The sequence below is a fragment of the Temnothorax longispinosus genome, chromosome 11 (assembly GCF_030848805.1).
Source record: "Temnothorax longispinosus isolate EJ_2023e chromosome 11, Tlon_JGU_v1, whole genome shotgun sequence".
Classification (NCBI taxonomy): Eukaryota; Metazoa; Arthropoda; class Insecta; order Hymenoptera; family Formicidae; genus Temnothorax; species Temnothorax longispinosus.
The window spans coordinates 15,066,959-15,081,044 of NC_092368.1; the positions used below are offsets into that span (position 1 = coordinate 15,066,959).

Below are 14,086 nucleotides of genomic sequence, written 5' to 3' on the forward strand. Positions count from 1 at the left end.
AATCACGCCCTTGAATATCGCAGGAGCTATTGGGATGACTTGATACAAATCCTTCCTGTCAAGACAAAACTTTCTTCCTCGCCTTTGACGCGTTTGAATGATCGCGAACGGCCGGACGAAACCATTAGCCTTATTTAGCTTCAGATAGAGTCTTACCCTACCTGCAAAGTCCGAGTGTTCGGAGTTCCTCGCGAGGAAGATCAACAGGTTCGCGTGCCGGATGTGCCGGCACACGGCGGAAGTCCACTCATCAGCCACGTGAAATCGTTCCGCGTGATACCGATCGGTACGACCTTTCACTCGATGAAAGCCGCATAAGACTCGCGCCGGCGGCGATTCTTCACCCCTTTCTCCCTTTATTTTAGGATTTCGTTATCGCGATTTGTGATAACAGACGATTCACGCGATACGAATCTTTACCCCCCCTCCCCCTTTCGAGTGGTCGACGATCTTCAGATCTTCGAAGCTTTAAACGCGTGACTGTATTTACCACCGTTCCTGCAACGCATCTTCTTTTCTAGTGAACATATATCAGTCTTTAACCCTTAGAACACACAGCTTTTAGACCAACCAAAGAACACGACATAGGAGCCTAGACCCGTGTAACTTTGGTAGGCTAAACTCTGATTTATATTTAATATTTCAGGACTTGTTTTTTTTATTTAAAAATTTATACCTGAATATATTGTAATATCAAAAACAATTTTATTTTATCAAGTTATGAAATTAAAACTAAATATCGAAAATGGAAAATTCCGAACAATCGAAGTTTCTGGCTCTGGGAGATCCACACACACATGCTGTGTGTTCTAGAGTTAAAAGTAGTATCTCGATAGTATCCGCTGTTTTATGAATACAAAAAGAGAGCTAGAAACTCCAATCGAAAGAGTCTCTTACCTGCATGACTCGTAAACGAGTCATAAAAAAGGGAACAGGAGAGGACGGGGAATCGACGGGGCGTTGTACAAACAACGGGTGGCTTTACGACCGTCAGGACGATTGTCGAGGTGGAAGAAGATAAAAACGTTACACGACGCGTAAAAGTGTAGGCCATCTATTCTCACTTTTGTCAGGTCGTACTACATATACAGCTTCGCTTCTCGTCGGCATGGCGGTCTCACTATTTTTCCGAGGCCGACTATACGCTTACACGTGATGAGGAGAATACATAGCTAGTTAGATAAACGAACGGAGGACGGGAAAGGAGAGGGGGGAGGGGAAAAATCGATGGGAGATAAGTACAAAAATTGTGTAAGGCTAATGTTTCTCGGGGGGTGGGGGGGAGGAACCTTATTCGAAACCTAAACAATAATTGTCGGGGTGCTCGACCACGGTTTTTGTTTTCGCTCCTATCTCCTTCCCGGAAAGTTTGCCGAGTATCGCAAAGCTCCGGTGAAAAAATGTTATCAACGTGAGAAAAAAAACCGACACGTGACGGGGTTGGAATGGCTCTCGGGGTTAGTTGATTAGCACGCGAGTTTCGATACTGACGACCAAAGTTCGCCGGCAAAAACTGGACAAGCCCACTTTTTTTCGCGCGACGAATGAGTCGTCCATTATTTAGCGCTCGTTTTACTAATGGAATATCGATTGACACCACGAGTGTCCGCTCCCGAGCGCGCGCGACCGGGTGGAAAAACTTGGCCTGCTTCTTTTGGATTTCCGATGTTTAATCGTCGGGACCATTCAATTTCAAAACAAGTCGGGTAATACATAATTTTATTATTTTCTGGTTTAATTAATCAAAAATCAATTATTTGATTAATATAATTGTGGCACTTTTATATAAGTATTTGTAAATTTTAGACGCTCCCTCGAACGTCCAATCGTTAATTCGTTAAAAGTACGCTCAACATTTAATTTTGACCGACACTGATTGAGAATCTTTACCACAAATTTTTTAAATACGTTAATTTTTGTTTTTTATTTACATATATAATAATTTATATAATATTTAAGAAAAATTATTTTTAACATGATATTTCCAAGAGAAAATAATCTTGATATATGTTACAATTATAAGAAACATTTAACGTTTCTAGCTTACGCTAAATTAATTTAGTCAAAGAAATAGTAATTAATAATTTAATTATTTTCTTACTGAAATAATATATCAAAGTGATATTACTATTATACGTTCTTCCAAGATTTCTCTACAACAATGGAGAAAGACGAACTTGTCTGACTATTACAGCCGGATCTACTAATTTTGTTTAACAGTTTCGTTTCGACTCGATAAACGCCCAGTCCAAGCGAAATATTTCGTCATATCTTCCGCACATTTCCCCGGCTTTTTCATGACGATAGAAAAATATAAACCTGTCCAATTATCGCAGTCGGGCCGTCCATTACTATCTCGCGAATCCTCTTATAGAAAAATTTCCTCTCACACAGTGATATCGGAAGAAATGGGCTTGTCCGGTCGTTGCGGATCAAATTTCCGATTTCGTCTTCTCTATTTCGTCGCGGTGAGTCAAGATAAGAGAAAAAAAATTAGGAGATTCCTTTATCACAGAATTTTTCCTTGCCTTCGCAACAATTCATCGGACGAATTCGCGGGTCTCTTTTTGAAGAGCAAGTACGAGGCAGCAGTTCTAATCTCGGATCCCGCTTTCTGGAGTACGCGAGAGGGAACAGTAGCGATAATAATTGACAAGTTTTTCCGACGGGGGCACCCTCCCCCCTCGCGCGAGGGGGAGCTTTTCCCCCGCACTTGGTCGAGTCTACCGCGCTACGCAATTACAATTATTTACAAAAAATCACAACGACCCTCAACGGCTCGAGTCGCTTGTCCCGCGCTATTTCTCTATATAATCTCGTTAACGTCCGCGAGAACACGTGTAACGTTTATTGTATTGTACATACACGTATGTACACGCGAAGGTGCCATGCCGTCGTCGTAGACGCTCGTAAATTGTTTTACTGCCGCACGTTTAACGCTGTCTCGCGACGAACAGAGGACGTTTCGCGAGAGAGAGCACACTTAAAAAATACGGCTCCCTCGTGACAAGCGAGAGAAGGTAGAAATCTAAATTTCACTTGAGTATACAATTAACTGAATTAACACAATTATTTCCTACGACCTACAATATCGTCGTGCGTTTATATCAGGCAGATATAGCGCTAAACGTGGCCACCTGTTTCACGCGATGTGCAAGAAAGGGGAGCGACACATTCGTAAATCTCCAATTATCTTAATCATATCAACGATCTCTACGTCTTTTTATAGAACGGATTAGGCAAATCGCACACGTTTAACATCGTAGACGCTGTAACACGCCTAAGCGGCAGGAATACGGGCTTATTTGCGTCACGGCGGCGTCGATAAGAACCTCGCGTGTATGACTCACGCTAAACGTCCGCCTAGAATAATGCTAGAACAGCTCGCTCGGTTGCGCAACTATGCCGAGCTCTCTGTCTTCGAATACTGTACGAGTCGTGTGTGTGTGTGTGTGTGTGTGTTTGTGTGTTTGTGTATACGTGCGTGTGTGCGTACATGCGCTCGTGCGTGCGTGTGCGGTACGTGCGTGGGTCTACGCACTTCCGGTCGTACGAGTGACCGCGCTTAATCATACCACGGCTCGTCACTCGTTCGCGTCGCGTCGAAAAGGCGAAACGACCGGGTTGTCATGGTAAATCTTAATAAACAAATTAATTAACGCGAGATTACGGCGAGATTCGCCCTCTTCGCTCTTCTCAATTCGCGACAGAGAGAGAGAGAGAGAGAGAGAGAGAGAGAGAGAGAGAGGGAGAGTGAGGATGCGGTCGATTGCGGTAATCGTGATGCCTAATTGTGATCGTCGCTTCTTCACGAATGACATTGTATAACTATTAAATAAGTAGTCATCGTTTTTAAATTACAACGGAATATCTTAATGACGAACCGGATATTAAGCTGCAATACTCTGATATGTATTGCAATTGCGATATTGTGTAATTAGTATTGTTAATATTACTAATCAGCAGCGTTGTGTTAATAATACTAATTAGTAATATTAATATTACCAATTGTTATCGACAGTATATCTACTAAAATACTGCTGACATCAGTATTGTAATATCAAAATGTTAACAAATTTTGCGTAATATTACAGTTTAATATCTGGCTGTGGTAGTTGTTGACGTACGCTCCAACATCGCATTTGTCTTCTATCGCATTACACTGATCGACTCCACTTTGCTCTCTTTCACTAACCGTCACTCTAATTTCGCGTGGTTAAAGTTCATGTAACTGTCCGAAAACTGTCCCACTAAATCGGGCGACTTCGAGGCGACCTTTTGCCTCTCTTCTTCGAAGATCCTGGACACTCGGCGACTGTTTCAGGACTACCTTTTGTGATTGAGACCGTTGCCCTTGCTCCTGGGACTGTCCGAGGCCACGTCGTTGGGCTCCCTTCTCTGTCTCAGTATGAAGTTGAGATTGTGCGCAGTATTTACAGCATAGTAGACGTTGGCCGAGTTGGGCAGCACCATCTCCCGATCGGGTAGCACCTGGGCCAGGGTGTATTGATCGGGGCTACCCTCGAGGCCGAGCTTCAGCATGGCGTTTCGGATAACCTGCGGCGTTCGCTCGTTGTTCGACAGCATTATAGACTTGTACAGCACTACGCCCTCCGTCTCCACGTTGTCCGTCTCCATGGTGACCTTAATGATGTAGAAGTCCGGCGAACTTTTGTGCGAGTGACTGGGACTGGACAATCCGGCGAGATTGGGAGTGCTGCCGTTGGCCGCCACGGCGCCCGCCGGCGGTGCCAGACGAGTCTGATGATTGCCACCTCCTCCGCCAGAGCTCAGGGACACGTCCAGGGACGGCAGAGACGAGCTCGAGGACGAACTGGACATTTGCGACGGTGAGGTTCGCCGGTCCAGCGAGTTGTGCGGCGAGCTCGGGAGGGAGTCGAGGTCGCAGTAAAACTGCGAACTGCTCGAACTGGACGTTGAGGCGATCGAATCGTTCTTCCGGTGACCTTGATGAGCCTGCAAGACAAGTCCCAAGATTCAATTCTCGTTTAGATCCTCAATCGTTGGCAATCGAAGATAAATTAATGCGTATTTATTTCAAGAATATTCGGAATATAATTATTATCAAAAATATTATTGCCTGACATACTTGTTTTACAATCTTGGTGAGGAAATTTTGGCAGTCAGATTATATATTTTTGAGAAACTTGACGATATACGTTACAGAGAAATTAGATTAGAATATTTCTTATAAAGAATGCCGACCTGTTTCTTTTTGCCGCGATTGTTGAGGGTGTTCCCTGGTGGTGGCTCGATCTGGCAGCTGAGTTTATACGCTTCCCGATCGTCCACTATCACCACAGAGTGGAACCAGCGATCGAATACAGGGTCCATGCTGAAGTTATACGCGTTCGCCGCGCCCTGCAGGAGCCTTATCCTGGCGAGCACCTCGAACTCCTTTCGTCTCTTGTCAAAGTTGATGAGACCGTCGGCTATCGTGTCCGGTATCGCCGTGTCGATCATGGTGAGGTCAGTCAGGAAGGTACCTAGGTACGGTATCGTGCCATAGCTAATGTTCTGAAAATAAATTTTAGGAAAATTTGTGATTATTGAACAGTAAAAGAAAAGACTTTAAGAGGAAATGAGAATGGCGTAGAGAATATATTTGTCTGTATAAATATTGAAAAGTAACATTCGTATATTGAAACTAAATACGACTTAAGCTCGTTGTTTACTATAAATATAAAATAATTAATTTTAAAATTTTTAAATCTAAATTTTTATACATTAATTATTGTTATTATTATAAATTGTACATAATTAATTACAAAATATCAAATAAATTTTAGTTTTATGTATGCACTCAATATCGTAATTTTTATAATTACAATTCTAGTCTCGTTAAAATTAAAGCAATTTTCCATTTAACTCAGGTATCACCGATGTAGGTGATAAAACTTTTAAAATTTAAAAATTCTTAAAACCAAATGTCAAGATATTATTATTTTACACAACAAACTTTCTTAAATTCTTTATATAATCGCTACTACGATTTTTCTTCCGACGTAATATGATTTAAATAAATGTTTATAGTCATAGTCTATACGATCAATTCAGAAAGTTGAGAAAAAAGTTGAAAGGTCTCACAAAAGAGAACGATGTTATCGCACTTACGCCCGCGTGAGTATTCTGTTTCTGAAAGACCTTCTGCAAATGCCTGTCACTTCTGCCGGCAGTATCGGCGAACTTGGCAGTGCCCTCCTTGATGAGTAACTCTCTCTGCGTCCAGGCGTTGTTCTCCTCCGAGAATATCCTCTCGAGTTCGCGGAAGAGCTCGTGCTTTTCCCGGGGCATACACTGCCAGCACTTCTCCAGCCGATACACCGGATTGCTTTGGAGGCCGGAAACGATCGCCTTTAGGCTGCTGAAATTCTTGAGTACTCGCAATTCCTGTGCGACGTCGATCCACGTCTCGAGGATCCTGGCGCGCTCCTGCGACTTGAGCGTCGTGTCCGTCAGGATCGTCGAGATCACTCGCAAGGAGACGGCGTTGAATTGGTTCACGGTCGCCACCACTGTAGCGGCTTCGTGGCTTCTAGAACGATCCTTCCTGGACCATACGGCGCCGAGGCACTGATGGGCGACCAGCTTCTTGAACACTTCGGCGTCCATCCGGGTCAGCTGCTCGGCGAAGTGACGGTGGGGCACCTCGGGGAAGATGTAGTTCCCCCAGTGATCCGCCATCGGATCCGGGGAACCGCGCATGGGTAGTCGACCATTGTCGTACACCATGCAAGAGTCTAGAGAAAAGAGAAAGAGGCAGGCTGAAGTTAATCTGGTTCAGTCTAAAATTAATGAAAATTAATTTGAATTGATACATGGCAAAATGTTAATGTTCATAATCGAAGTCTTTTTATAAAACTTTTTATTTCATACATTATAATTTTTTAAGTACAAATTATTGCAAAATTTAATTAATCTAGAAGAATAATTTAAATCAATTTTTGCAGTTTTGATACTTTAATGTGTGAGATTAGGAATTCAATTATATTAAATTTAAAAACAATTAGATTTTTCTCAAATTTCTTTTAAGAATGTCCAGATTATTATTACATTCTATTAACTCTTATTAGTAAGAACAATTGAACAATTATGTTCTTACTACCGCAATTATGTTCTTGTAAAAGCTTCCTTTTGTGAAATTTTTCCGAAATATTTTCCCTCTGCCTTCTATCGCTTAAAGTAAAACCATTTCTATTTTGGGAATATCGCAACTGGATCGGGTTCTCCATCGGGCGAGAGCCCTAAGTGAAAGGTGAGCCCTGCCCCGGTCGTGGCGGTACAACGGAGCCTGTGGACCCTCAATTTATACACGGGAAGCAGACGCCTTTGTGCGAGCGCGAGTAGCCTGATTGAGCCTTTCACCGCCGTTAACATTCAGACTCTCTTTCCGTTTGCCGAACTCCTGACGGTGATTCTTTCGTAATGCTGTTCGAGCCGCGGTAAAATACGCCGTTTAACTTTTTCCGCACTCTGGAAACTCGCGAGATACGTCAAAAGGCATTTTGCGAGACCTGGATACAGAATCCACTCAATGATATTCCATCTGTTATATTTTTCTTTTTTGCACAAGTTCGAGGAGAAAGTTCCATAATTCCTATGGAGGTTGTGTGCGATAATGTTCGACCTTTTCTTTGCGAACACTGCATTCGAAGCATAATATTCCAGCTCGCTTATCGCGATTCGGCGAATTCGCAGTAAATAAAACAAACCGTCATGTGGGTCGTTGCTTGTTACGTTCAAATTGCATAAGCAATATATCATTATTACTCAATTCTATTGTCAGACTCGCCGTTAACCCTTCGTTATCATTGAATGTTTCTTCGAACTTTATTTAAATAAATATAAAATAATTCCGGATCATATATTTCAATTTCATTAAATAAACATTTGTTATTTTAAAATTGTGCTTCAAATAGACGGTCACATATTGTATTAAAACACAGACAAAACATAAAAATACAGAACTGTTTTCAGAAACATGATAATAAAAAGATAAATCCATTATATTAATTCCAGTTGATCATATTACATTGATATTATAGAAATAAGTTTGACATTAAATACATGATTTTTATTTCAAATAAATTAACTTAAATTAGCATAATGCTCTCTTTTCTCTCAATTTAACCAAAACGATAAGATTCACAGGAAGTCGTGCTGCATCATCATCATCATCATCATCTCTCTCTCTCTCTTTCTCTCTCTCTCTCTCTCTCTCTCTCTCTCTCTCTCTCTCTCTCTCTCTCTCTCTCTCTCTCTCTCTCTCTCTCTCTCTCTCTCTCTCTCTCTCTCTTCCCCTCTCCCTCTCTCCCTCTCTCCCTCTCTCTCTCCTTCCCCCTCTCTCCCTCTCTCTTTCGTTCTTTGTATTTAAACTTCCCACGGTGCCTTATCTGTTATACAATTCTTCGTATTTAGAGTTCAGGGCGGGTGAAACGACGTGACTCACTCTCCAAACCGGAGAAACAACGTTACCTATCTGATCCTCCCGCTGGAACCGGTGCAGTCGGTGCTTGGCCTTAAGCTCGAGCTCGGAGCCGACGAGGCGTTGCTGCGTGAACTCGAGGAGCCTGGTGAGCAAGGGGTGATTGGGGGGTGACTTCCAGTCGCCCGGGTAAGCGTCCAGCCAGACGTGCAGGGCCTGGACCAAGGTCTTGCGGTGCTGCTCGCAGCCGGCGCTCCCGTCCAGGGCGTCGTATCGCGCGAGCAACAGCTCGAGAACCTCACGCGGGCTGGTGAAAGCCCGGTACGTCGCCAGGAAGATGTTTATGTAGGTGGACTCCAATTCGCCGTCGTCGTTCGCCAGGCTCTCGACCAGCCGCTGCACCGTGCCGGCCTTCAGGAAACGCACCCTCACCGTCTCCCATTCCAAGTGCGAAATCTCGTCGTCGGAATCCTGGCAAAGTCGCAACAGGCGCATTACTTGAGTGTTAAAGCTATTAGCGTGAGAGCAAACATACGTTTTGAAATCGGGTCCCTTTAAAAATGAAGCTTTTAAATAAAAGTCTTTAAATAAAGACGTGACTAATACAAAAACTGACTATTATTCTTGAAATTTCTACATTATTTACGAAGAAAACCACGATTCTCAGATCAAAAAACGCTGTGAAAAACGTTGATCGTAAATGGATTTCAATTCAACCGCAATAAAAAAAGAACAAATTAAATTGGTAAAACTTAATAAACGGTAAAAATCTAAAAATAAAATTAAATTGAGTAAAAATTGCTGAACCTTAAAAATCTAGATTAAAAATACTTCGATCATACTCACCGATGCTGAAAGACTTCTCGTAGGCCGGTGGTATCGGACCTTTTTTAGGTATACCGTGTATATGACGCCATCGCCCCTTTCCTCGCCCCATAAACGCCACGTGGGCTGCAAAGTAGAAAATCGAACGCCGAACTTAGTCATAAACGTCCGTATTATATATCAATAAATGCTGTAGGCGGGTATAACGGAACTGATAACGAAGGACTGCGCACCAGGGGATGATTTAAGCTCCTAATTTCATAGCGGAGTACTCGCCCACCCCCTGTCGTGAGCTAATAAACTCGCCGTAACAAACAAACCGGGCAACTTGGAATAAAAAAAGAATGAATCTACTTTTTCTCTTTGTAATTGATTTATTTATGATGATTAGAAAGTTGACACGAATTTAATTGCAAAAGTTATGTTAGAAGGAGGAAGTAAAATTTTGCACGAATAATAATCGCGATTCTGCATTAACTATTCAAATTAATTGCCGTAATACGTAATTATTTTTATACATATATCCTTTATCTCGTACTGATTACAAAATCATCCCCCGAGCTGCCTTTCCATGTACTAAATTTAACAGACTACATGCTTCATTGCTTCTAATAACTTTTTTCTCGAAACCTTTGGAGTTATCAAGATATAACTAAGATTATATGTTAAATCTAAAAATATCACACGTGCTAATGTAGACATTTCTGGCAGAATGCTTCAGAATATTCGCGTCAAACTATGAAGATGTGATACGATACAATCTATTCTTTTCAAAATTTAATCAGGTGCTTAATTACGTTTCTTTGTTTCTGAAGCTTGACTTACGCGCTGCGAAGCATTCTGAAGAATCATCGTAAATTTGGTGCAAGAATCAGGATAAAATGGCAGGAATGAGATAAGCATTGATCAGCGATCGATGTTTTGAAACGAGATAAATCGAGATAGTTGTCAAGAACAAGAGAAACTCAAAATCTATATTGACTATATTTTCTGATCTCCTCGACTTTTAATTCAATGAATAAATCATGAAATCAACTGACTCATGTCCATGCATAATAAACACGCACTTCGTGTATGCGTGTACGCATATGTATACATGCAAGCTGTGTTATGTACTTATCAGTGACAGTCGAGCTACACAAGCAGTCTATATAATTAATTCTAACTTGATAAAGACGGGCTCGCTCACGCGATGACGTAACGCCGCGTGATAACGTCCGTCTTAAAGGTAGTTAGCCTTTGGGAAAGGTGTTTCAGACGCGTTATCGTCGCGGAAAGAAACTGCAATTAGCGATCTTCATTACGGACGGCTTTTCGCCGTCCCGCAAATATAACAATTAGTCGGCTTAACATTGAATTGAAAAATCCAATAAAAATTTTTAAATCCGGCTTTAAACACATTAATCCTTTATGAGTAAGCTGATTTAATTAACCTTGTAGAACGATAAAATTTAACGAAGTTTGAGAAATTAATTTAATTACGCTTTTATATTGATCACATTGACATAACTGTCATTTATTCGGGACTTAATTGCGATCGAGTGTGGAACGTGACACCGGCAGGGCGCTTGTGTCACGTCCATTTATTTGGCATTGAGATCTTGTAAACAAAGCGGGTCTTAGAGGCCGTAAAGGGGGCTTAATGTCGTGAAATCCAGCACGACAGACGTATATGCATTCGCGTTGGCACGAGCGATTACAATCGAAGCCGTACTGAGGACACGCCGCGCCGATGAGGAACGATTGTAATAGAGACTCGACGGAAGGAGAAGCGTGTCATTGCCGTCTCTCTCCGATACTTTTTCTCGTTTCTCGAGAAAAGAAATCGTCTCGCGGGAAAACGACTGAAGCCGGAACCTGTAGAGACATCGTGCTTGCTTATCCTGTTGGATGCATTATCAAGAGAGTGTCTCTCCCGAGAGGGATTGATTAAAAAAATTGTTCGCAGAATTGTTTACAGAGAATTACGTATTTATTATAGATATATATAATTTTATATAGATTAAATTTCATAAAAGTGAATTAGTGGAACGAAGTTAAAATGAATAATGAAGTAATAAATCCTTAAAATAGAGAAGCTAAAATGTCAAAAATATTTTTTTAGTTGAAAATCATGAAATTATTTATTCGGATAAAATATCGTCGTCGACACGTTAGAATTAAATTGTATCTGCTTATTAATTAATTTTAATTAATTTGTAACTTATTTTTAATGTTGAATTAGATTTCTTTCTATTTAATGTAATTTAAACTACTGCGAATTAATTCTAATCTAATTTAGGAATCATAACGAAAACTTCTCGCGTTAATAATTCTAATATAAATAAATTAATAATTTTTAAATATTTGATTTAATTTGGGCTCCGTGACAAGAATTTCTCTTTTAAAAATAATTTAATTAAAAAATCTGCATCTCGCAATTTAAGGATTATCTGACAGATTTGGCATTAAAAATTCAAACGGCGGAGAACTCTATCGATCCCATCTCGATGTAAGCGAGACCCAAGAAACGAGGGCCTGAAGTCCACCCGCTCACGCCCCGGAACGACCGAGCAATTAAACGCCCGCAGGAGGAACCCGAGCGTGACTCGAGGTCCTCGTACCTGTACTCGTCCTTGGCAGCCGCTTCCCTCGAGTGTCGATTCACCATTGTTCGGCTGTAAACAGCACGAGCTGGGCCTCGATTGCCTGTTCCTTACGCAAAACTACGCACGGAATATCTCCCGATTGAGGTTGAATCGTAATTAGGGACATTTCCGGCAATAAGACCCGTGGAATCGTATGGTATTATTCGTCGATCACGTCACGCAGGATAATAGCGTTTTTACCTTAAAACATGCGCGCACACCCCCTCCGTTTATCTTATTTAATTCTACGAAATAACAACGGTGTATATATTATATTTATTATTATGTAATCTAAAAAGTAACTTTTTTTATTCTTTTTCAAATAGAAATTAAATATTCACGTATGCAAATGTTTGAACAAAAAATTTAAAATTTAACTGCGAATGCCAAAAACAAAAATTTTAGAGGAAACACCTAATCTCAGAAAGGCTTCGCATAAAACTACAAAAAGATGGACTAAACTTAACCCAAAATACTTAATTAAGGAACTACTTGACAACGCGCACTTTCCCATTAAAAAAGAAAGTTCTCAAAGGGAGAAATAGAAAGAGAGAAAAGATAAGGATTTGAAAACAAGAGATTGGATTTAAATTTAAAACAGAGAAAACTAAGAAACATTCAAAAAGAGGAGCATTGAACAAAGTAGAAAACACCTCCCACTGCTCCCACAGAAGACATAAAAACAGTAAAAACAGAAAAGAGGGTATTATCAACAACAATGACTACTAGATAAAAATAACGAACTCAAGGGCGTGCTCAGTCAAAAGCCACCGACTGAAGGAGCTTGTTTGTCAGTAGAGATCGAAACCGGTCTTGGAATTCGCAACCAATTGTAAGTATAATTATTTGTACTGTAGATTAGTTACACAACCGCGCTCCAAACTCGTACTGGCGTATCTATTTGTAATTACAGTCAAAGGAAGCTGTTGAATTAAATAGTACTCATTTATTTCGAAGACTTTGGAAAAGTATACTGACGCAAAATAATTTTCAAAGCAAATCGCATGTGTATTTCGATTGGAACAAATGCCCGGGCTCATAAATAGAGAAGCATTTTCGCGATTTTGCACCCGATCGAACGACACAGGTGCAACGACTTCCCGAGTAACTCGTGCTTTCCGAATTTTAATGTTAGTCGCGTGTAAATGGACTAAATATACCGAGTGGCGCGTACCGTAGATACGCGATTCGCGCAGGTTCGGGGATCGATCGTCGGGAACGAAATGCAACATTCATGACATCATGTCGACGTCGTCGTCGTCGCGCGCGCGACTATAAGTAAATTGACGGCTGTAGCAAAGTACACAGTGATACGGGTGAAACATTGTATGTCGTCTGCCGTTTCTGGAATGTCGAGACTACCGCTCGGGACGTTGTACGTCTGCCGCGTGCGAATGGCGAACACGGCGAACGGCGTCGCGGAATCCCGCAAATGTCCCGCCGCGGGGTCAACGGTCCCCCCGCGAGGTCCCGAAATACATCCCCATTATTTCCCGTTGGATTCTTCAACGCAGAATCCACGTCGGAGGCTACCGTGAAACCGCGCGGCGCGCTGAAACGCTCGAGCGCAACAAACGCGGATCCCGCCGTCTTTGTATCGCTGAATCTCGATCTTATTCACTTCTCTTTCTAGAACTGCTGACTAAAAACTGTACAATAAATCCCGATTATTATCGTCTCATTGGAGGGAATGAGGAGCGCACGATGTTTTTCTACGGTAAAATTCAAGATCGACACCTCTTTAATTACTGAAAGAATATTTTTGATAAATATAGTGCCTGAATTTTTTTATATAACATATTATGCATATAATTATACACATAAATTATAATTATATGTATAACAATCATAATTACATATATATTTAGATAATAATGATATTAATAATAATAATGCAAAGTTAATCAAAATCTATTCCAATTTTAGAAATTGATAAAAATCCCGTTTTTTTTTTAAATAAAAAAGTGATCTTTGTGAGAAAAAATTTTCTAAGTTGGATAATGACTGATTAATGCAAATTATTTTCGCTGATCGAGCTGTCAGGCGATCACTTCTTTCTTCCACTCAGTCAGTTCCGATGACACTCTGACCCTGATTATTCGGTTAAACAGCCGGCGTGTGTGCGACACACGCACGGTGTATAATACGTAATCCGGGAATCAGTGTCACTTATTGCTTCCAAGGTTCG

The 14,086-nt window shown here is 41.1% G+C and overlaps 1 protein-coding gene across 2 annotated transcripts in view; it reads right to left on the minus strand.

The window, feature by feature from the left end:
- Positions 1 to 1,038: 1,038 nt before the first annotated feature.
- The window catches only part of Rgl (Ral guanine nucleotide dissociation stimulator-like), a 36,218-nt gene continuing 23,170 nt past the window's right edge, over positions 1,039 to 14,086 (minus strand). For both annotated transcript variants that reach the window (XM_071794162.1, XM_071794161.1), the window contains 5 exons: positions 9,293 to 9,397; positions 8,497 to 8,917; positions 6,136 to 6,761; positions 5,227 to 5,538; positions 1,039 to 4,977 (listed from right to left, as the gene is read on the minus strand). In XM_071794162.1, the coding sequence (XP_071650263.1) occupies positions 4,327 to 4,977; positions 5,227 to 5,538; positions 6,136 to 6,761; positions 8,497 to 8,917; positions 9,293 to 9,397 (2,115 nt within the window). In that variant the 3' untranslated portion in view covers positions 1,039 to 4,326. The remainder of the gene's footprint in view (positions 4,978 to 5,226; positions 5,539 to 6,135; positions 6,762 to 8,496; positions 8,918 to 9,292; positions 9,398 to 14,086) is intronic.